The sequence below is a fragment of the Poecilia reticulata genome, chromosome 10, assembly GCF_904066995.2.
Source record: "Poecilia reticulata chromosome 10, P_reticulata-male-v2, whole genome shotgun sequence".
Classification (NCBI taxonomy): domain Eukaryota; kingdom Metazoa; phylum Chordata; class Actinopteri; order Cyprinodontiformes; family Poeciliidae; genus Poecilia; species Poecilia reticulata.
In genome coordinates, this window is record NC_088839.1 from 20,316,379 (window position 1) to 20,341,308 (window position 24,930).

Sequence of the window (24,930 nt, forward strand, 5' to 3'; positions counted from 1 at the left end):
CTTCAGCAAAACGAGAACAGAATGACTAAAAAGAGAAAATAATTAAGGTGTACCAATAGCCCAATTATAATTAAATATTAACCTCACTGAAATGCTGTAGTAGAAACGTAAAAGAGAAAGGATCTAAACCGATAAACCTCAATGAACTGGAGGGAGAAAAGTGGGTCTAAATTCCTCCAGAACAATATAGGAGACTGATGAAGTCATTCAGGAAAGTATTACTGGGAGCTAATGCAGCTAATACAAGCTGTTTGATCATTGGATCTGCTTAGTTTTATCACAGATAGCATTTGCACTTCATGCTTGTTTAAATGCAACTGCTGCATAGAGAAGAGTACAATAGAATATAAAGTTTGACTTCATCAGAAAGACCTTAGAACCAAGTTATGTTTACCACTGACTGGAAAAGGAAATGAATAAATACATGTCAAAGAAAATAGACATTTTCTTGTAGTGTCTTTGTGGGACAGATGTCCTAAGAGAAACAACTTGGACACTCAGCATTTTACATGCAGTTGGACGGTCTGCTCTCATGTGCAGGACAGATTTGGGTCAAACACAACAGGTAAAGTTACACAAACTGAGATTTAATTAAAGAAAACTATCATGTGTAGTAAAAGTAAAACATGAAACCAGTCCCATTATAGCACTTGGGTTTCAAGAATAGCCAAAAGTCCCTTTGAGTTACTACAAATTTGTGATTCAAGTCGACTACAAGAATAATATCAAACTCTTGTGATCTAACAGCACAAAAATATAACTTTAAGTAAAAAATGTTACCTACACCAAAAAGACCTGGATTGAGGTTGGAAATAAAGTAACATTTTTCAAAAGCGTCATGAATGAGAATATAAGACATGATGTGAGGCATTCAGCGGCGACATTGTGATGTATTGCAGAAGAATATTAGCACCGTCTGTTTCTCGCCTTAGTTGTTTTTTTGTCCTTTTCTGTCGATAAGTGCTCACTTCGCTGCCCCTCCTCTTCACTCCATCAGGGTTAAGAGGACTGTGGTAAGTGGCCAGAGGCATGCTGGAAGGGTGGGCGGCGAGGCTGTGTGGGCGGCGAGGTTTGTTACGCCTGCCAACTGCTCAAGTGCAGTGATGAATGCTGCTGGGAGACGGAGAGCTAAACAGACGAACAAAGCAGGAAACACTGGATTCTGCATTTATGTCACCCGGGATTATTCCAATTATTTCATGATTTTTTAATTTGGTAACACAATCCAAATACTAATCTCTTAACTCCAGAGATATGATCCTTGGGGTTTAATTTAGGTTGTTTCTTCCTTATAGTTTGGCTGTAATATGACTTTCTCAGGAGGTAGCTTGAATTGTTGACTTTTTTTTGGTTTAAATTTTTTGTTATGCATGTATAAACGATCTCGATTGGGATTTGATTTTTTTCAGATTTGTATCAATCCAGAATTCACTTTCCAATCTGAAAACAAAGCTCTCGGTCCTCTAGCTCACTCTGCTCATTCCCTGCAGCCTTGCCACCGTTCAGCCTCGGCCTGGCTGTCTGCTCTCCAGCAATCTGCCCCATTGCTATGAACCACGTCTACTTTCTGATCAATAATCTTTGCCACAATAACACAAGCCTGTCGAAACTGTAAGAACATTCAATATCAATTCACCGTTTCTATTCTGTGATCCGCTTTTCCTTATTTAATCTCCTTCCACTTCAGACGTTGCCAAAATATTCTACCTGTTTGGATCCTCCTGCACCCCTTAGTGACTTTGTTACGTCTTCATTTTCACAATTTTAAATCCAAGATTGACTCTGTAGAAAACTCTGGGTCAGAAAACTCCCTTCAAATATGAGACAGGCCAAAATCACCAATGAAATCACCATCATACATTTCCCAGAGCAGCAAACACAATTTGATCACCAGGTAAGCCAGGTTGGCACAGATTTTTCACATCAGACCTCAAATCTTACGGCACCCTTGATCTAATAATATGCATTCACATTCTGGATGTTTTGGAGTTGAAAGTGAAACTCACAGCTTTCTGATTAACTGAGCTAATGATGTTTGGCCGACTTCAGATGATCAAAATGTCATTACCAGACGGTCAGTTAATTCTTAAAAATGAAAAAAGGAATTTAAGAAGTTGACTTTATGGCAAAAATAACTCCAAATGCAGCAGAACAATACATTTCACACCATAATCCCAATACACATCGTGACAGGATGGGAAAAACTGACTGGAGCTGAGCCAACTTGATCGGAAAAGAAACTTCTTATCAGACTATTATTTACTAAAGCCAAACCCAGCTCTCCACTTGCTTGACTGGCTTGCTAAAAGCATTTCTCTTTTGACCATTGCTGCATCCTGAATTGATACGTTGTAAAAATATACATGTGTATATTGTAAGCTTCTTATATCAATGTGCCTTCTTTGACATTATTCTACATGATGTCGAACACTGCAGATCAGATGGGGGAAATGAACTGTCTCATTTCCTGTCACTGGCCGTCAGTGTGAGGAGCTCTGTGATAAACGCAGTGACTGCGCCATGCTGAACAGGCGACTCAAAGGAAATCCCTAACCTCACCACTTCACGCGGGACATAAAAAGACTCTTCTTCAAGGCGGCTTCCAGGTGAACCGACCTCAACCCCTTTAACTAGGCTTTGAAGACTGCTGTGCAGGTAATTAGCAGGGTTTTCAGGATGAATAGATTCATTAAACGCCTGACTAAACAATAAACCTTGTGTGTTTTCTGAGGGGTGACACAACATGTTGAGCTCTGGTTGAAATGTGGGGGCGGAGCTCAGTCAGAGGACACCTGTGGACACGAGTCTCATGAAAAATTATTGTAGGGGAAAAAAGGAACTCATAACATAAAATGCTCTTTTGTGTCCCTCACAAGTATATTATAATTACAGAAATTATAATAAGAAAGGGAGAGTAGTGGTAGATAACGGACAAAAGTCAAGAATAAAATAAACCTGTGTGAAATAAAACCAGAAAAACAGATCAAAATCAAATTTACAAGTTGGCCAAGCTTACTTTTGATCACTAGTTTTATCAAGATAGTAAACCCAGCAAGCACCAAAAAAAAATATTTGCCTCACAATGACTTATTCTTGTAAGAATACTGCCTGAAAATCACTTTTATCCATTAACAAATATTCTATAATTACTACAACATATCTTTCAGGCGTTTTCTACTTAGAACAACCTTCTGAGCAGAACTTGGCTTCCCTTTTTGTTTGTTTTTGTGCAACCCAACAAAAAGGGGAATATTTTTCTCCTTGAAGCAGTACTTACAGACAGGAAATAAAATCAGCAGAGAAGTAAAAACAGCAGAGCAGCCTGTCTCTGCCTCACAGGCTGCTCTGTCTCCTCCTAAGTCAACTGCACCTTTGCTGTCAGAGTGACGCCAACTCGGAGATCCACAGCAACAGGTGCCAAAGGGTCATTACCGAGGCAACGGAGGCTCTTTGCATCAGCGACGGAGAGACAGGTGGAAAGAAGAAGAACTTGCGCACTGCTGAGTTGAGCAGGAGAAAATGCACTGATGCAATCACACAACCAAGAGTTACTGGGAGAACATGTGATGTTTACACCAGGGCTGCATCTAAGCCTGTAAATCCCTAAAAAGTATAAAAATATTTCTTTATTATTACAGTTTGAACATAAGTCTCAAAAAAAAAAGTGCAAATGTTTTGTTGAAATATGTCACTTGAAGTAACAGAGATGCCAGGCTCCCCGGTTCGTCACCGGGCATACAGACTAGTATACGAGCAAAATTATGAGGGAGTTCAGTCATTCCAGCGGAAAATTGAAGAGGTCAAAATCATGTCGCGTAATTCCGAGCCGCGGCCCACCAAAAGCCCATTAACTGTCTGAGTGGTCATTAAGAAGCAATAAATGTCAAATATTTTACAGTGAGTCATCTAATGGGGAAACAAAAATGAAATCTAACACAGGTGCGAGACTCATAATCAGCCAGAGGAGCGTCAGTGACTCAGTTTTTCAGAATGACTCATCGATTTGGAGTCGAGACGTTTTATGAGCTGCTGAGGGAACCTGAGCAGGTGGGAGGAGACTGACAGGTGGACGGCGAGACAAACAGAGGAACAAAGATGTGCAGAGAGACAGACATACCTGACAGAAAGCCTGAGATATATGAGAATGAGATCCAACGTGCTGACAGAGTTACGGTTTTCACGCTCAGAGATGTCAATAAAGGAAGGGCGGGTGGGTAAATCGACTGATTTGGAACATAAAAGAAAAACTTTGCATGTTTTGAGTCATCGTCCCTTCATCACAAGGGATGACAAATAAAATGGCCAAAAGGAAAAGCAATTGTCCAGTTCAGAGAAAAAGATAAAGGTTGTCTCTTAAATGAAGTGCACCCTCAGACGTCCTGGTCCAACCTGAACTGGCTTATGGTGATCAGTAGAAATACAAAATTAAAAGTGCATGAAATATTAATTTTGGATAGTAATTAATATTTCACTGTGTTTTTATTTAAAAAAAATACTCTTATTTTTAAGATTACTGTTGATGTATTTGTTGCTGCCTCTTGGCCAAATCCCCCTAGTATCCTGGTAAAATAAATGTTAAATAAAACAAAGTAGTAATAATAAAAAAATATTCCTTTGTCTGTCCACCCATGTCAGGACCATTGTGTGTGCACTAAAGCCCAATAACCCATAAATGCAGGCTCTCAAGGCCACTCTAGAAGGGCGGTATCACCAAAAGCGACATGCGTTGACACCGGAGCAGCTTGTATTGAGGCTTTCACACTGAAAACGGCACCCTCTGAAACACATTCATTCACAGCAAAAGAGGCAGAAATTTTCAAAATAATATGTGCAAAGCTGTCATGCTGTGAGCTGTGATGTGTATTTGTCTCGTGGTAAAAGCGACTAGAGCTACACCTGCTATTGACACCGAGAAAAAGAGCAACAACAAAGGAGAGAAAATTGTGATGACATTCCAATCTGGCATTGTGGCTCTTGAGAAGGAGACACCAGATACTCTCTTCTCCACGGTTAGGGATATCCTCCATCTATTGGCTCCACAACTTTGTGTCAGAGCGCACAAACGTTAAAAATTCAGAAATGTCAACTTTAGACAACTCAAAGGTGCAGGCTCCACTGCGCTCTACTTTTGTTTTAAAAGATCATACATAAAGAAAAACCTCCCTAAGCTCTCTTCCAGTTCACAATTGCACACAGGATGACAAGAAATGTCTAATTTAGCATCTTCTGAGTGTAGCTTGTGTTTAAGGTAAGAGTTAGGTCTCAGGATTTTGAATATTTTATAACATTACAATATGAGAGCAAATAATCTATGCAAGGATGATAAAATCATTGTTAAGTAAAGGCTGGGCAATATAACACCATTTAAACCTTTCCACAATACTAATATTATAATAGACTGAAACATTTATTTTTTTGTTTCCAATAACTCAGCCTGTATGGAGTTTCACTGACACATACGACAGCGCCCCATCTCATGAAGATCACACAGAGTGTTAAATAGTATAAAATCAACAGAAATTAAAAGTTATTTCCCTAAACATTAGACATCTCCTCACAAAACTTGTAATATTTAACAAACTTTACCTAATCATGTCGTAAAATTGCAACAATTTTCATTTTGGCTTTAATTTCTATTGTTCAGTTCCAATGACTGCTATTGCCAGAAATTGACTCAAAACGTACTCAGAGTTCATTATGAAATATATTACTGGAAAGATTTAGGGCCATTTTTTTATCTGACCCTAAATAAAAAATGCAGTTACTCCAGTGAGCTTTTGGGAAAATTAATTGCCCACTCCGTTCTTAGAAATGTCGTTTTATCAAATGGTTCCTCGTGAAGTGCGTGGATTTTCTCCAACCCCACAGCTGGAGTTAGAGAGCACTATGTGTTGTATAAAGGGACTGACTTTTTTCACTCAGGTGTTTAACACATTGAATCTATTATTGCAGTAAATTGTAATGGGGCTCCCTATGTCTAGGAGTTTTGTTTTTTGATGATATTTTAATTTAGTAAGATGTCTTGCAGATTGACACAACTCGCAGTCTCAATCTGCGAGTTGTGGAGTTTCCTCTCAGAAACAGTGAAAGAGCAAGATGTTAAATGCGGGCTGATGGCGGATCAGAACCGAGACGGCTCACATATGCGGAGGTCCGTGTTTGCATCAGATGGGAGCACGGAAGCCACCACCCTGGGCAAACCTTTGTGCGCTGCTGTCACTCAAAACTCTCACTGCTAAGAAGAACAAAGCCATCGAAGCTGCAGCTTTATTCATTTGCTCAGCTCTGCCAGCATTTTTTTTTGTCATGAGAACAGCACAGTGACGCCGATAATGAAAGCATATTCTCCTCAAAACACAGCAGACAGCCCAGAGATGGAAGCATATAATAGTTTGGTTGCCGATACACGTTATTTCAGCGATTAGATTAAAAAGATGCATTCTTCACTGATGAGTTGTCATTTAAACCAGAGTCTAACTAATTGTTAAAAAAGACAAAAAAACAAGAAAAAAAGAAAAGTCAGATGTTGCAAATTTAAGCAATTCTGTAAAGTTTGTGTTTTCTTTAGAAGAATACAGAGACTCGATGCACTGGTTGAGTGCAGAAGATCTCAGGTTTCAGGATTAGCTCGACTGAATTGCCAGATCAAATCCAACATTGAGACAAAATTACGAATCAACAAGAATGGATCAGTAAAATGTGCATTGTTTAACTGAAATAAAAACAATCCTTTGGAGAAACACTCATCTTAGTTCTTGCCATGGTTTGCAGACAGAAAAACAAGGCAACTGCTGGCAGAGCATCATGTTATATTGCTGGTTTAGTTTATCTGAGCCAAAATGTTTTGTATTTCCTGATGCAGAATGGCCAATTGAAACTCTCTGCTTTAACCTAGCAAACCTGCAGTGAGTAAAAAAAATCCACTAAACCACATCTATACAAACAATCACATAATATATAAGCAATCATTGAGAACAAAAAATATAGACGATAAAAATGTATTACTAAATATTGCGGTTAACATTTGTTAGAACAACTTTAGTACTGGCTTTTTACAAATAATAAACACAGTCTCCAGCCCAGCTAGGACTGAATCCACATAAAGAAAATGTGCAATGCTCTAAGTGGTGCTTTTATTTCCTCTAAAATGAAAACAAATAAAAAAAACTCTACTTGCTGCCGGAGAGAGATGCAAATTTCAGCTGACTGTAAAAACACGTTGGTGTGTTTTTCAGTCACATTCTTTCCTGCTCTGAGAAACCTCATGAGGGTTTTAACAGTTTATCGAAGGTGTTACCAAAACATAACAGCGGGCAAGGGAAGCATCTGCTGAACAACCCTTGAGCACAGTCAGTGTTACAAAGAGTCGAAATAAATCAAGAGCCAAGGTATTTAAGCCAGCTGTAGAAGACGTTTTATAGAAATGTATGTAGAAACATTCAGTTTAGACCAATACGTTATTTCTCGGTAAATATTTATTGTGCTTTCTTACAACCGTCAGAGTGGCTTGTTTATGGATTCATAAAAGTTATGCTTCTGTGGTGATATTTGTTTTCTAAACTATAACAAGGATTTTTAATGACTTGAGGAAATGTTCTTGATAACTAAGCCCGAGAAATGAAGAGTGAAACAAAATCCGTTTCTTTAATCCAAGTATGGGAGAAAACCAATTCAGCTTCAGTTATTTCTGTTCGTTTGAGCTCTTTTCAATTCATTTTAGTTGTTTCCATGCGTACACAAAACATTCAGTGATTCATTTTAAACTTTATTTAATAATCTCATCTGATCACATCTGGTTCAAGCAGAAGATCGGAGAGCCAAAGACAATTGTACAGAAACAAAGATGACAAGAATAGAGACAAAAAGACAAACTGGGTTGAAAGAAAAATCAAAACTAAACAGTGCTCTATTCTTTGAATTTCATGACAACTGTTGTTTGTGTGGTGAAATTTAATTGCTGTCTAGACAGAGAAATAAAAAATAAATAAAAAAGTTGATTTATTTAGCTAAGCCAAAAAAAAAAGATGAGACAGATGTAAGTAATTAAAATAAATAAATGTCTGATTTTTGTGTTACTTATATTTTTTCGGTGCTGCAGAGTGAGTTACTATGGCTCAAGTCTCTCCATTTGATTGGCTGTTTCTCACCCATTTCCACACACCTCCCATCAAACAGGATTTGTTGTAGATGCGCGCGCACAGTGGCACGCACACGCACCCATTGATTGCAAATCGTATTTCCTTGAAGCCCAAACAACACCGACCAGTGTGGCAGCCCCCTCTCAGCTCCGGCAGGAATTACATAAAGCTAATCAATGCTGTGGCTGCTATAAATAATTCAGACTCTCCATCATCCATCAGCAGCCGAGATGCTGGCTGCTGGCGAAGGCACTGCGGAGGACCCGAGTCGGCCTCCTGCCTCCTCCCCATCAATGATTTTTTTTTTTTTTGTGGAAAAACCGCCACCTCCTCACTGTCTCATCACGTACTCTCATCCAGGCGGTATGGCGGCAGGATCCGCCTTCACCTGGACGGAGGGAGAAGACGCAGGTGGGTGACGGAGGAGGGAGTATAATCATCCGCAGTTTGTGCAGAACTAACACAAGCCCCGCGGTTTCGGAGAGCGCGCTGTTTCCTGGATTTTACAGCAGCGCAAGGCGGTTACCTGCAGCTCGCCAAAGCCGCCTGAATATGCTTATCTGCACCGTCACACACCTACAACAGTAAGCAATAATAATTTAGATAAAAATACCTCACCTCCCTAAAACCACACGAGCTGCAACAGCTCATCGGAGAAGGAAGCAAAGCACCAAGCGACCCTCCCCGCAGCCCCTCCCAGGATATTTTCTCTGCGCACGGTGCGTTTGGTTTTACTGACCTGACGCGTCTGGAGAGGGCGAGGCGGCGAACGGGATCCCGGCGAGTCTGCAGCCAAGCCTCCGTGTGATGCCCGTCCTATATCCCGTCTCTCTCTCCACCACCGCCACCACCAACACCCCCTCCTGCGCACTATTACCTCACAGCCTCCTCTCAGCTCCTCCAAGACGGGAGAGAGAGCATATGGCAGCCCGGTCTGAATGAGAAAACATTTTTGTTGTATACATGCAGGTGCATCTCAACGCACAATAATATAATCAAAAAGTTCATGTTTTTCAGTGATTCAATTTAAAAGCTCTGTAGTGGTGGTTATAATTAGTTATGTTATTCACCACCCAGGGCGACATGTGTTAAAGGGGCGTCACAACAATGACTATAAAGAAGGCATCAGTCATCTAGTATCTCTTTTTCGCAAGCTTCTTCTACAAGTATTAGTTGCCATTTTGTGAAAAAAAAACTATGCTGGAATAAGTTATTACAACTGATTTAGACTCAGCACAAGATTAAAAGTAACAGCTTTTACAGAATCTTAACCAAATTTCATATTTGATCTTTAGTTCTAAACCTGAAATACTCAGAGTGGTGAAACTTAAGCAAAACATATGATGCACTAAACATATAATGTGTAAAATAAGTATTGAGTACATCAAAGTTTTTCTCAGTAAATATATTCTGTAACCTCTCTACTCGCCCAATGACTGCTGGAGATAGAGATAGACAATGGACATATACAGGTCCTTCTCAAAAAATTAGCATACTGTGATAAAGTTCATTATTTTCCATAATGTAATGATAAAAATTAAACTGTCATATATTTTAGATTCATTGCACACCAACTGAAATATTTCAGGTCTTTTATTGTTTTAATATTGATGATTTTGACATACAGCTATCGACCAATAAAAGAAATGTGTTTTAATACCAAAAAAGTCAACCTTCAAATAATTATGTTCAGTTATGCACTCAATACTTGGTCAGGAATCCTTTTGCAGCCTTCAATATGGCGTGGCATGAAGGCAATCAGCCTGTGGCACTGCTGAGGTGTTATGGAGGCCCAGGATGCTTCGATGGCGGCCTTAAGCTCATTAAAGAGTTTTGGGTCTTGGTCTCTCAACTTTCTCTTCACAATATCTGACAGATTCTCTATGAGGTTCAGGTCAGGAGAGATGGCAGGCTAATTGAGCACAGCAACACCATGGTCAGTAATACCAGTGGTTTTTGGCACTGTGAGCAGGTGCCAGGTCGTGCTGAAAAATTTAATCTTCATCTCCATAAAGTTTTTCAGCCGATGGAAGCATGAAGTGCTCCAAAACCTCCTGACAGCTGCTGCATTGACCCTGCCCTTGATAAAACACAGTGGACCAACACCAGCAGCTGACATGGCTCCCCAGACCATCACTGACTGTTGGTACTTGACACTGGACTTCTGGCCTTTTGGCATTTCCTTCTCCCCAGTCTTCCTCCAGACTCTGGCACCTTGATTTCCGAATGACATGCAAAATTTGCTTTCATCTGAAAAAAGTACTTTGGACCACTGAGCAACAGTCCAGTGCTGCTTCTCTGCAGCCCAGGTCAGGCGCTTCTGCCACCGTTTCTGGTTCAAAAGTGGCTTGACCTTTGACCTGGGGAATGCAGCACCTGTAGCCCATTTCCTGCACACGCCTGTGCACGGTGGCTCTGGATGTTTCTACTCCAGACTCAGTCCACTGCTTCCCCCAAGGTCTGGAATCAGCTCTTCTCCACCATCTTCCTCAGGGTCCGGTCACCTCTTCTCGTTGTGCAGCGTTTTCTGCCACACTTTTTCCTTCCCACTGAGGTGCCTTGATACAGCACTCTGCGAACAGCCTATTCGTTCAGAAATTTCTTTGTGTCTCACCCTCTTGCTTGAGGGCGTCAATGATGACCTTCTGGACAGCAGTCAGGTCAGCAGTCTTACCCATGATTGCGGTTTTGTGTAATGAACCAGGCTGGGAGTTTTTACAAGCCTCAGGAATCTTTTGCAGGTGTTTAGAGTTACTTTGTTGATTCAGATGATGAGGTAAACTGCTTGTTCAGAGAACCTTTTCATGATATACAAATTTTTTGAGACAGGGATTTTGGGTTTTCATGAGCTGTATGCCAAAATCATCAGTATTAAAACAATAAAAGACCTGAAATATTTCAGTTGGTGTGAAATGAATCTAAAATATATGACAGTTTAATTTTTATCATTACATTATGGAAAATAATGAACTTTATCACAATATGCTAATTTTTTTAGAAGGACCTGTACATGCCTAATAATGTCCACCACAATAATCTGAATAATCTTTACTTTTTTAATGTGACCTTACTAGTACAACTAATAGTTTTTTTTAAAATTATTAACTTATTGTGTTAAATCCAACTTTTATAAAAAGTTTGCTAAACGATGCTCCAAAGTGCCTATGAGGAGAAGCTGAAATGCTCACAGATGTTAACTATAAAACACATTGAAGTTTACTACTGGTTTATTACGGGTTTTACAAGCCGTGCTGTTGTTTGGAGGAACCCGCTTCACTAACTTCTATGTTAGAAAGTCGTTTGTTGGCCATAAAACATCTCCTGAGTCATTACTGGAGTGTCAAAACCTGATGGCCACCTGAGTTATTGGAAGTGAACGCAGCTATAGAAGAAGAAGACGTACATCTACAGCTCTACTGAGTTTATAATTCAATAAAAGCAGCAGAACACAAGCCAGAAGTTGAGGGAGAGCAGATGCTCGGGGAGCAGACGGCGCTTTACTGCTTCATAAATAAAAAGTTGTGCCGCCGCTGCATTCAGGTGTCAACAGCTTTCAGAGCGCGGCTGGAGGCTGCTGACGTAAAGTCTGCAGGAACACTAATGCACTCATTGTTAAAGTGTCATTACCAGCCTCATTTATCATCGGACAAACACACATGGGGCGCACACAAACGCTAAGCAAACAGACAGGACAGGTGCTGTGCGCTGCACATCACTCTACCAACAAGGCTGAATGAAAAACAACCCCAGAGCATGGTTTGCAGGTAAACCCGTGATCTGACAACTAAGACACACAAAAAAACATTGAGTTCATTGTTTAGCAAGTGTGAAGGTTGAGATATAACTTCACTGACAGTCAGGCTCTAGATTCATTTTAAGGTTTTAGAGATGATCACAGACTGCATGGAATCCATCAGATACGGACATTAGAGGTGACATGATGCTGTGACAAATCCCATTCTCCACAGTCAAGGTGACAATGTTTCCTGAAAAAACTGGCTCCATATGCTTGAACGTTCTGCACATTTAGTTGCATTATAAACACAAACATCAATGGTTTAACTTGTATTTATTGGACTTCTTTAGTTACAGCTTTCTGCTTTATAGCCCAAGCAACAAGGCAGACAGATCAGGAAGAAAGGTGTGGAGGAGCTAAAAGCAGGGTTGGGTTATAAAATGATATCACAAGCTGTAAATATGTCGCAGAGCTCTGTTCAACCCAGGATCTCAAAATGGAAAGAGTATGGCACAACCGCAAATCAGGACATGACTGTTTACTTAAACTGACAGACAAGAAACAGAGTGCATTATTCAGAGATACAGTTAGCTCTGAAGGAGCTGGAGACATTCAGTCGATGTGGGAGGATCTGTCGATAGATGAAAGCCATTAGACGTCGTGTTTGTGGATTGCTGTTTGCCATATCAACCACATGGAAGAAGATATTCTGGCCACATACGACCAAAATTTAACTTCTGACCAATATAAAAATGTTGTGTGTGAGGCAAAGTTCATATGATTAAACATGGTGGTGGTAGCAAAGTTGAGAAGATGGATGGAGCTGAATATGAGGTCTTCCAAACGCCCAAAATCTCTAAACATACAGACAGAGCTAGAATTGGTTTGTTTAATTTAGAGCATATTTATCCACTAGAATGGCCTAGTCAAATTCCACACCTGAATCTTATTGAGACCCTGCAGAAAAAACTGTTCAGATGCTCTATGTCCATGCTAGTTATTTTGTAATTAAGAACTGGAACACATTTAACTCTGTAGATGTGCAAAGCTGGCTATGATGTATCCAGAAGGCTTACAGCTGTGATTAGAGCAGAAGGACAAATATTCATAAAATATTTCAAAGTTTAATCAGTAAACTTTTCATGACACCGATTCTCAGGGCCTGGATTTGAGGACGAGTTGGTGAACCTTTGAGGAAAACCAGACATCAGCAATGAACCTACCAATGTAAGTTTGAAGCATGAGCCACCAGTCAACACAAGAATAAACAGATGTGAGGATGTAACTGCATTAACCAGCTTTAAATAGAAATGTTCTGGTGGAGAAAAGATGCAAATTAATTTGCTTTGGGTCTGTTGGTGTCCAGACAACATGCATGACTGTCTCATGTGTTATTGGTCTTCATGAAGCTGTTTATCCACTGATGTTCTCTAAAAAAAACAACAACAACTTCTAACGCCTTTACAGAAAAGTGTTAATTAAACTCCTAAAAAAATGTATAGACGTTTATGGTTGTAACATGAAAAAATGCGGAAAAAGTTCAAGGGGTGTGAATGTCTTTACAAGGGACTGTATTTTGTATTGCTGTAAACACAGCTTTTCAGCTGCCTGCTGGGTTGAAAACCTTAGAGAGGGAAAAAAGCCCACAAATTTAATTGCTGCCACTGTTTTCTATGAATAAAATTACTCTCACAGAGCACAAGCTGTTTGCTCGTTGGGCAGATGTCACTTAAGAAACTTGTGAAGTTCAATCTTGGCGAATAATACATTCATGGGGTGGGGGAGAGAGGAGGAATAAAATCCTGTGTGTATTCTCTGCTTAGTCTGTTCTGCTGTTGACGGAAACAACAACAAAAAAATACATTTCATGCTTTAAAATCATCAGGGGTTTAAAATTAAAAGGCAGCTACTTCTAAGACTTCAACATTTGTGAGTTTTACAAAAAAATAATTATGGAACAAAGTCACCTTTGAGCAAAAGGTATCCAGTGAATACCCAGTATGAAGCTCCTTTTGTGAAACAGTTAAAGGGGCAGTATTGTGTATTTTCCAGCCACATAGTGCCATTTTACAGCACAATCAAGTAACTATGTTACCTTCAGTTGCTGTATATATCAAACATGACTTAAAAGAAATTTGACTTTCCAATTTAACTCCTTGAAATTGGATCTTTGTCTCTTTAAGAAGCTCTTGGTCTTTCCGATACGCCGCCTTCAGCACGTCATCACAACAGTGTTTCTCCATGAAGCCATTTACAGCATTCTTACGAGCGTTGGACTAATAAGTAGTTTTAATAAGCTCAGCAGACACACACTTCCACCAGGTGTTTACTAATTGCTGCTCATTGTTACAGTATGCTGTCTATTTTTATAGGTCAGTTCAATCTATTGTAATAATTAGAAGCTGTGCAAACCCATTTCCTTACCAAACTTTATGGCTTATTCTAGCTGAGCAGCCCAATAACGCTTGCTTTTCTTTTCCATCTTTGCAAAGGTGCAGTTTACTCTTCTATTTCTCCCTTATCTTCCATAACAGTTGCCTCTTGGCTCCCTTCTAACAGCATGCCTATGTGCTCACTTCTACATTCTCGTTTTCCTTCTCTGCTAAAGTTTTTATAAGTAATATTTTAATCTCGTTTCTCTCGTCTTTTTCACACCCTCCTATCGGTAAAAGCATAAATTAGCTGTTTAAAAGATCTGCGCCCTACTAAGATGAGATCTTAGTCCACTCGATTGATTGCAGTTTTGGTCAATTTGCATTTCTTGAGTCTAGATCTGTGAAAATCACTCACAGCTTTTCTCACTTGTCTTCTGATAATAAAGTCGGGAGGCAAAAATAAACACTTAAGCAAATTATTAGAGAGTTTCAGAAGAAAGTAAAGGTTGCATCTGAACTGAAAACCTGCTATCAACTTAACTATCCCTCACTGACACAGTTTCTATATTTGCTTCCGTTTTTTTAGATCTGTTTCCTCCTCCCTTTTTTGTACCGTCGAGGCGTACAGCCCTGATTAGTCCATTAGTCACAGAAAGGAGTATAGTTTATCATCAGTGAATGAGCCATCGCTCCTGCCCCTGAAAACAATCCATCACTGTTGTTAGTCACCTCAGTAGTTAGAAGCAGATTGGAGGAGAAAACATGAGATTAATAGCAACAACATGACTCTCATTACAGCAGCCCAAAGGGAGAAAGTGGAAGGGCAGCGGCTGCAGGAAGCAACATCGGCACAATATCAGGTTATTAATAAGACAGGTTTCTTGTGGAGCCTGGAAATTCTTGAACATGACTAAATTCAACCTTCAGAAACTGGGAAGTAGCCTCCGTTTTTGATTTCTTAGTTGCTGTTTAACAAATTTCATTTTGCATTTGTATATATGCTGTTTGAAGGAGCTACTACTGTATATCACCATCTTCGAATACACCTTTATCTAACATTTTTTTTGACAAAAATTTATTTTGGCCCGATATTATAGTTGGCAAAAAAACATTCGCCACTGTTTTTATAAGAAACTTTGATCTAGGTATTTCTTTTTCCCATAAACTGGCAAGAAATGACCAAGAATTGGTTCATTTTTTGCTTCAGATTTTTCAAACTGACAAGCTTACACACATTTTCTCAATATCTAGTAAAATATTGTCTCGGGAACTGGTGTCTGTAACATGTTGATCTGTAACTTTGTGCCCACTCTGCCGCCACTCGTCTCCTCCTGGGAGTTAATGCTTGTGCAGCTCAGAGCTTCTTGTCTTTATCCGGAGCATTTGGCGGAGCAAACTGGGTGTAGCTGCTGTCAGCAGTTCGCTGCGTCTCCTCAGAGGAAAGCCTGACTTCTGCACTTCCAGTTAAAGCAATAATTTGCATCCTGCTGCTTATTCCCTCAAGGTCAAGACCACAAATTGGAAACCAGAATAGACCTTGTTGTTGTCTGAGGTAAACTCTGGGCCCACAGCTTTAATCATCCATGCAGGGTTTGATGAAGAGACCCACTGTTTTGTTTTGATTTTTAACATTTATCCACAACCTACTTTTATTGACACTGTCAGATATGTTCCCTGAAAGCAGGGAAACTTTGAGAAATGATAAATTCACATTAGGGTACAGCTGGAGTACAGTCTGCATCATGAGACTGAGAAGATCGTGACATCCTTGATTAACATGCCATACAAATGGGATGAAGTCTAAGTTAATACAATGCCAGTGTTTACTTAAAATGCTTGGAAAGTTTTTCGTTAGTAGGGTCCAGTTCCTTTCCCCAGGAGGTCAGAGTCCAGCATCTTTTACACATTTCATTGGTTCAACACAGCTTATTAAAGACAGCTTCTTAAAAGAAAGGGATAACAGAAGAGCTCTGATGTAGGGAGGAGGGAATGCAACCAATGGCAACCATTTAAACGTGCAGGGCACTGCCCTCCATTACAAAGTATTAATAACCACCATTTCAGACTGAATCATCCTCTTCATAAGTTACAAAAAAGGAGTAGTTCTAAATTTAATTCAACTGGAAGTGTGATAAACATGAAGAGGGACTCAAGTTTACCTTAGCAACACACACAGTGATGAAGATGAATATGGATGGAAAAAACTCTCCAAACGTCAGTGTCAGAACCGCAACAATAAGGGATATTATTGGGTTGCTAAGTCTCCATAACAACCATCAGACGACATCTCAAACGTAAACACGGGGAGTTTGTGAAACTCTCCTGAGACTTATGAATGTGTGCTTTAGACAGATAAGACCAAGATGTAAGCTTTTCAGAAACAAGCGCATCATGGGAGTCTTTTGTGAAACAAAGAATGGATTCTGTCAGAAGCTCCTGACACCTAATGTTAAGTATGGTGGAAGGTGTGTGGTGCTCTGGGCTTATTTCTCTTCAAAAGACTCAGGGAATCTTTTTGAAATGTCTGGCATGATGAACTGATTCAAATACCAGAATGCTTTACAAGGAAATTTGGGGAGCAAATCCAAAAAGACACAAAAAATTTTTGTTTAGGGTCATCTGAGGCCCCAGATGCAGATCCAATAGAAAATTTGAGAAGTGAACTGAAGAGAAGATAGTACAGAAGATGAGCCTTATGTTCTTTATCTGTGTGCTTCAGCCTTATGGAGTTCTGCAACAGAAGACCAGTGCTGGAAAATCTGGGCTGCACACAGTACTGAGTACTGAGTACTAATACTTTTGTAAAAATAATATAAAATTTATTAAAGTTAAAAATTTCCCTCTACTGAATAAATATATTCAAAGACTTTTCACATTTTTACAAGTATCTGTGGAGGGATGTCAGTGGTGGATAATTACAAAAAAAATCTGTATTTAAACCTACCCCCAACCCCCCCCCCCCCCCCCCACCCCCCCCCCCCCCCCCCCCCCCCCCGCCCCCCCTTTATCCAGCAGGATTTTTCAATGAATGTTTTACAAAAACGTTTGACTTACTTTAACAATAACTAAAAGACAAAAAGTAAATAACCTAAGCCTTTAACTTCAAACACCAGTTGGGCCTTTTTTTCTCACCTCATCAAATCTCAAAAATCTAATTTTCAAGCGCTGAGCACCTCTGAATTTTTTCTGAAGCAAGATTAGATTTCAGGTTCGTCTTTCACTATTAATGGATGAGAGCAACAATTATCAAGGCAGCCGCTAGATTAGATTGGGAACACAATGAACCGTAACCACAAAGAAATTGTGAAAGTGGTTCATTTATTTTAATGCTGCAACTCCTCCGATATGCAATTAGAATCTACTTCAGCTGCATTGAGGCTGAAAAACTGCAGAAAGCGGCTCTTTTATCTTCCTTGAGAGCAGCTTAAGTAAACGACCCAAAGTTTTAAACAGGCAGGAATTAAATCACAGTTTACATGTCGATTGACTTATCATAAAATATAAAGTACTTCCTTTAAACACTTGAAATTAAACACACGTTTGGAAGAATAACTGATATCACAGGTTCATGTTGCCCCAAACTTTAAGATCAATCAGGAGGCCTCCGGTCAGCAATTACCCACAACAGCGGAAGTGCCCTTTAACCGATCTGGAGTCTAATTAGTTTTGACTGAAACAAATGGACGGGTGGGTCTGATTATCTGTCTGCACGCAGCTGCCCTTCCTCAACCCACACACACACACCCACACACACACACACACACACACACACACACACGCACACACGCACACACGCACACACGCACGCACACGCACGCACACGCACGCACGCACGCACACGAGGGTGTAACCGATCACTAACACGCTTGCACACATGCAAATGTACAAACACACTTGAGCATGCCCTGTCTGCATCCATTAGGATGTGATAGGATTGATAGTCACGCTGGAGCACATCTGAGTCTGTGATTAAACAGAGCTGCTGATCAATGAAAGGGAATATTGATCAGAGTGAAACCTGATTGATGCTCTGAGCTCCTCTAACATTACTGCATCTGTTTTATACATAACTGTGAACAAGAAATAAATCCTAAAGCGCCTTGTTGGGGCTCGTTTCCAGGCGAAAATATGAATTAAGAAGCTCTCTTTAGTAAACACTTTTCAGTTTCTTCTGTTTAACCTCATCAATGCCCATCCAGGTATTATCTTCCACTTATCAGAGATTATGTAATGGATGTCAAAGGCATCTTTCATTGTGAAGAAGCAGCAGATATTTTTTATTATCAAACAATTTAGTTTATCAATGAAATTAATATGAGGGGATGATAAAGTTGGTTTTGTAAGAGTTTGTACTATTGGTTTTACCAATTTGTGTGAGAAAATTCAAAAATAGTTCAGTTTGAAACCTGCCACGTTTGTTTCTCATGCTCCTTTTTATTGCTTTACTTTATGAAAACGTGGATATAAAGTATCTTGACTCTTACAGAACTATTTTATATTTTAAATAATGTCAACATTTAGAGATGAAATCATAATGTTTCAAAATCTTAGGACATCTGGTGTTGCAGCATTTCTAAAACAATGTCCAAAGCTCTGGTGTACCAGTTGTCAGACATGGATAATAAGAGGACTTTGGGCCTTTCCGTGTTCTTGGACGCCACAGTTCCCCTGGCCGAACAAAATCAAAATAAATGAAAGGAGAACAGTGGGGGAGCTCAGCAACATCCATGCGAAGATGACAGGAAGCTGCGAGGCGATAAACATCCTGCAGGCTTGCTGGTCTCCGACTCGGAGAAAAAGAAGCAACCAGCTGCCACTGGCCCGGACCGGAGGCCTTAAATCTGGGCCCACGCTGTGCGCGTATGTCAGGGTGGAGGAAGATAAAGTGGTCACGACAGAAGACTGTCAGACACTAGATGTCTGTTTTAGGCTCACTGGTGGTATTCAGGCCTGTGAGGATGAAATATTAGAGTTATTTATTGACTTCAAAGTAAAAGAAAGCTGGAAGGAGCTGATATGGCGCATACTGTGGTGCTAAATAGCTCAGACAGACAAATATATATTTAAAGCAGGGGATGCCAATAGATAAGCAGGGTGCTCTAACTTTTGACCAGTGCAATTAAGTTAGGAGGAACATTTTAACTTCAGAGCATATTTCAACTAACTGGCTGTCAGTAAAAATACATGGGAAACATATTGCGTACAGCCAGAAATAACATTCATCTTTAAGCACCGTAGAGTGAATAATCTCAGTTTGAAAAGCCATGAAAAATTAAACGCTGCAGCGTATTTTCATTTCAAAGCCGATGTGTAAATGAGACGCGTCAAGCACCTGGAACTGAATTTAGCTGTGTGGCCCAGAGCTGGTGGATGGCCCTTGAGTGTGTCATCACATCAGTCTCCCTTGATCCCAGCTGTTATTCACTGTAGCTGAGACGGAGAAAGGAGGTCGGTCAATATTCATGGGTGTGATTGCCAGCGCAGATCACGGGCAACGATGATGAGCGTTGAATCAAATGTAGCAGCCTGCAGGGTCTCTGGCTGTCTGTCTGATTTGACTGTTGATGGCCTGATTTACATTTACACCTCATGCTTCCTTTTACTTTCAGCCTATAAAATCAATGTTTTAATCTCCCTTATCAAAGTGGAAAAAACAAGTATTTTTACTGATTATAGAAAATAGACTTAATCTCACGCATAAGAGACAGTTTTAGACCAGGTCATTAAACATTAGTGTTGGTATCCAAGTCCTGACTAGTTTTACAGAAACTAGCTCTTGGATTTTTGCATTAGAGTGTTATATTTGATAAAAAAAGATGACTACCACAGTACTAGTCATCTGCTACAGAAAGACAAATACTATCCAAACTCGGTACATCGTTTTAAACCACATCAATGCACTCTAAGAGCCGACTTTTAACCAGAAACAGTAGAACAAAGATATTTACCCAGATGGTCGGCCTATTCAGAGCCAGTTTTCAAGTCCTGGCTTCAGGCCATTAAAAGTTGCCCTACAACAAAACTAACCCTTGGTAATAATCACGGTAAAAAGAAATTAGTCTTTTATACATTAGAATAGAAGAAAAATGATTTGGTCTTTACTTGATTGTGAAATCTTTTAAATCTGACCTCAAAGAAAAAAAGAAAACACAACAGAGTTCAATCACCATTTATTAAATAAACATAAATCCCAAGTGGAAAACAATTCTCCCAGCATTCATTGGGGGTGAATTTGGTAGAATGCTCACTCCTGGGAAGACTGATAGCTGCCGTCAATGTTTTCCACTTGTAAATAATCTCTATAGAATGGAGGACTTCAGTTAGTTTCAAAATTAACTCCTGACCACTAGAATGATGTGCATGTCTGATGTCTTCTCTTGGTTAACACAATACAATAAAAGCAACACCTTTGTAAGTTTTGTTTACAGACTGTTGGGTTTTATCTATTAACCAAACAGTGGGATGTACTACCTTTAGTATGCCCTTAAATTTGTAGCAATAAAAAAAAAGTACGACTTCTGTCACTGGAAAATTAATTTTCAGATCCATTTTCACACAGCCATATCTCTGTGATCAGAATCTTCAAAAGATTGCAGATTTTCCCCCCTTCACATTATAAAAAGGTTCCCAAGTCACAACTTGTGAAATCACTGTGGATCCGTTAATATTTTTATAAGTACGTTTAAAACCTTTCTAAGCTACAAAAAGAAAACCTCAAATTCTATATTTCAATAAGAAACCATTTTTATTATAAAAAAAAAAACACACACACGCTTTATCTTACATGAAAATATTTTACAGCTATGAGTTTTTACTGTATAAAAACAACCAGGGAATGACATCAGCCGATTCAGAGCAAAGTAAGGAAAGTTGCACCACCTGCTGGTGTCAGAAGGTTACTGCAGTTCCTCTTTATAACATTTCACCACCTTCGTCATCGAGGTGTAAGTACTCCTGCCAACAGAGGAGCTGAAGCTCCTCAGGAGTCGTTGGGAAGGCCAAACAGTTTAACTGTGCCTGCCTCTCGGTTGTTGTCATATTTGCCCTCCTTGTCGTCGCAGGCGTAGGCCAGCAGGGGTCTCTTTGGGTGCCAGGCCACCGTGAACGTTGGAGAATCGCACTGAACCTCCCACAGTTTCTCACCTGCAACATGTAAAAAAAAAAAAGCCTACTGGTTTACTTCTAAATATTCTCAGCTCAAAAACTAAACCTAATTTCATTCATTTTCTACAACCTGACATCATTTAATAAATTCCTACTTTTGTCCAGAAGGATGAGATCTGATAACTCTGAGGTTCTGACATGTTATATGTTAACTTCATCATATAACACAGGAGCTCAAGCTTCATAAACGTTCCTTTTTTTTTTTTTATGTGTCGAGAACATTTGAAACAATATTCAAAAAATGACAAGAACTCAACATGTCTAAACAGAAGCGTGAAAAGAAATCCATAAAAAGTAATATTGCATCAGTGTTTATGAAAACATGTGGGCATGCTTGAGTGTGTTACAACATTTGAAGGAGTGTCTCAGGAACACGCAGGACGACGAACTCGTGTGCTGCAGATTTCACAGACTTGAGTCATTTAAAACGAATATTAACACACAAGCATTGGTAACTTTGAATATTTCAAATATGATACACTAAATTAAAAATCACTTAAGTGTTAAACGCAGCCGGTCTGAGGCACATTAAGAAATATTATCAATTCAAACTTGTTCTTTCTGGTTTGCTTTCACCTCTGCGCCACAATCTGCTCAGCTTAACGTGGCGCAAAGTGTGCCGAAAAACAGAGGCCTGCTAAGGATTGCTGTACCATGAGAAGAGATTTAAAACTTAAATGACTTATCTCCCATCTGTCACCTAAAGGCTCCAAGACCGACAAAACTATTGCAGACCTGTGTGACATCAGCAAAATAATTTAGCACACAGAATTTGCAAAAAAGGAAGGATTCAGATACGACATTTTCCATGATGAAGTGAGTGGAAACCTCTGAGGGGAATTGAGCAAAAAGGACCAAGCAGCTGACCGAATCTGCCTAAAGATATTTCCACATGTCAAACCCTGCTGCTGGATGTCGGCTGTCATGGTTACTGACCTGTTTCCACCTCTGCGATGTCAATGAAATGATCCTCAGACGCGGAGGCCAACATCTTCCCATCATTGCTGAAGCTCAGCGTCCTCACTGGCCAGTCCAGTCTGCAGCGTGAGCAGCAAGAAAATAAAGATCCCGCATTCATCCAGACGTTTCTCTGAGGGCAAATGGTTTGGAGAAAGAGGAACATGGACTGACCTGGAGAAGCAGCGGACACACACCAGCTCCTCCACGTCCCACAGACTAACGAGAGCGTCAGCGCTTCCTGTGGCGAAGTATTTCCCCGTGGGGTCGAACTTGATGCATATGCAGTTGGACGGGTGAGCGTTGATGGACTGGATGGGCTTCAGATCTGGATAACTGAACACAAAATACTCTGACCATTTCAGATCTGGAGCACAGAAAAAACACTTCTCATGCAAGATCTCAATAGCTCATCCATTAGATGCAAAAAAAAATGTCATTTTTTAAAAAGATCATAAAGAAAAACACAAAGCCGAGGTGTATAACTAAAAAAATGTCCAAATACTTTTACTTTTTCAAATTTAAATGGAGACACGGAAAGCAAAGGCAATCCTGCTACACAATTATCAAATTATAAATACAGACGTAGGAGGAACGAGGACAGATAGATGTGAGAAGTTATTTAAGAGTAAAATACTGCCGATACATAAAAGCACATCTACATTTAATAATTAAAAGTGGATTTAAATTTAATAATTTGGGCATCTGGACAAGAACTGCAAGACAGAGTACTAATTATTTACTCGTAAACAAGAGAAACACAGATATGCCCTGGAGACATTGGAGGATCTGACATAGATTCAACCACAGATGTTTTCTTGCTCTCCCCATTTGCAAAAATGAATATTCTGTCTTTAAATTCAGGACAGTTGTTGAATAACTTGAAATGATACATTATGGAAGTCATGCATGATTTCTGAAATTTGGCTTTAAAAGTCACAATAAAATCATTGTCAAAAATCTATGTCCTTGTTTATTTGTAAAAATTAGAATCATTAACAGTTCATTTTTAGAAAGCAAGACAATAATACTGACTGTTTTTAATGAGAAAACAGGACACATTCATCAACACCCTGCATGAACTTCAGGTTCACAGATCAATTTGGTTTCTACCTGAGAATATTGATGCAGCCGTTCCCGTTGGTGAGGAAGAACATGTCGTTGTCGTTGTTCCAGGAGATCTCGTTCACTTCGAACTTGAACTGCTCCTCAGCCCTGGAGCGGTGCGTCTTGGCATCGATGAAGGTCACAACATCGTCTTTGTTCCCGACTGCGATTGTCTGACCGTCTGGACTCCAGCAGATATTAATGTTCTCACCTTAATAAAAAAAAAAGGAAAGAAAATGATTTGAGCACTTTAAAGTTTTACTAAGGCAAGATTCAAAGAGTCACAAGTATGATTGTACCCTTTGTATTGACTGTGGCGACACATTTGGTGGTGCGCACGTCCCATATGCGAATGGTTTTGTCTCCAGACGCAGTGACGAACAGATCTGGGTTGGTTGGATGCCAGCACAACTGATCCACACTGTCACTGTGTCCTCTGTAGTTGTTCTCCTTCACCTAGAGAAAGGTACAAATTAGAGCCACGTCCAAATAAAACTTGACCCGCAATCACTAATCCTATAAGAGCTGAAAAGGCCGTTTCATGGAAGCAAAGCAGGACCAAAGAGCTGAGACAAAAGTTCAAATTATCTCTTTACTCGATTAAAATGGGCAAGGATAATATCCCTAATTCCTAACTCTCTCTGACCGCTACTGGAGATCCTTTCAGCTCAATACTATCCACAGCAACTCTTTGAGCAATAAAATTTAGTTTCCCTCAAGGAAAAAATAAATACATTTTGGACTGAATAGCAAGGTGCGTTTCTGTGTCTCTTTCAATCAAAGCAGATCGTTGCCAAAACTTAGACTGGCTCTGATAGTTTTGATAATCGGTGTTGTAGCCTGGATTAACTCCTTTATGGGTACGCGCAGCGCAGTCGACTTGCGCATCTGTGTGAACAATCACCTTCACTCTGTTACTTATGCCTTTATTCTACAATCATGCGCTATGTAAGTATAGCCGAACGACAGCTCACATACTAGCTCATGTGAAAATAAAATCCAGCTGTTTTAAAAGTGCCAAATCCACATATAAGTGTTGTAAACCTAATCTTAATTAACAGATCTCGCTTCAGTCAAAAAATGTTCTGACAGCAGCAGAAGAAATATGTATAGGTGGGGGCAGCTTTGTTGACAATTCGGCTATAATAAAAAATATCGTATTCATAAGCACGTGAAATAGTAAAGAAGAAAACGGACAGGTTAAGCATGCATTGCACTGCGCGGATTCACTTACCAAGCGGTCCTTTTCCAGGATAAAAACGCTGGCTGTTTTATCAAATGAGCCAGAGGCGAGCCTCCTTCCATCGCAGCTCCACGCCACCGAGTGTACTTTGGCTGTATGAGCCGGGAATTCCCGACTTTTGTTATTATTTCTGAAGCTCTCCTGCATTTCTTGGTAATACTGCGACGCCATCTTGCCGCCCTTCGTCTTCTTCATGGGATGTCTTGAAGG

General features: G+C 39.9%; 2 protein-coding genes across 3 annotated transcripts in view; both read right to left on the minus strand.

The window, feature by feature from the left end:
• Positions 1 to 9,036, minus strand: part of cplx2b (complexin 2b) — a 31,880-nt gene extending 22,844 nt beyond the window's left edge. The window contains exon 1 of one of the 2 annotated variants that reach the window (XM_008420472.3): positions 8,878 to 9,036. The gene's annotated coding sequence lies outside the window, so the exon portion shown is untranslated. Of the gene's footprint in view, positions 1 to 8,756; positions 8,823 to 8,877 lie in introns of those variants that run through there. The other variant, XM_008420473.3, reaches the window with a different exon arrangement.
• Positions 9,037 to 20,407: 11,371 nt separating this feature from the next.
• thoc3 (THO complex 3) lies at positions 20,408 to 24,930 on the minus strand. Its single transcript, XM_008420474.3, has 6 exons — positions 24,712 to 24,930; positions 23,777 to 23,933; positions 23,484 to 23,688; positions 22,545 to 22,706; positions 22,350 to 22,450; positions 20,408 to 21,392 (listed from the first exon to the last, which is right to left on the minus strand). Exons 1-6 carry the CDS (start codon positions 24,913 to 24,915, stop codon positions 21,229 to 21,231), a joined length of 993 nt encoding a protein of 330 aa, XP_008418696.1. The 5' UTR covers positions 24,916 to 24,930; the 3' UTR covers positions 20,408 to 21,228.

Coding starts and splice junctions, on each gene's coding strand:
- thoc3 (XM_008420474.3), bottom strand. CDS start 24,915: ATGAAGAAGACGAAGGGCGGCAAGATGGCGTCGCAGTATTACCAAGAA. Junction 23,934..24,711: donor TCCTGGAAAAGGACCGCTTG/GTAAGTGAATCC, acceptor ACCTTTCTCTAG/GTGAAGGAGAACAACTACAG. Junction 23,689..23,776: donor CGCCACAGTCAATACAAAGG/GTACAATCATAC, acceptor TTTTTTATTAAG/GTGAGAACATTAATATCTGC.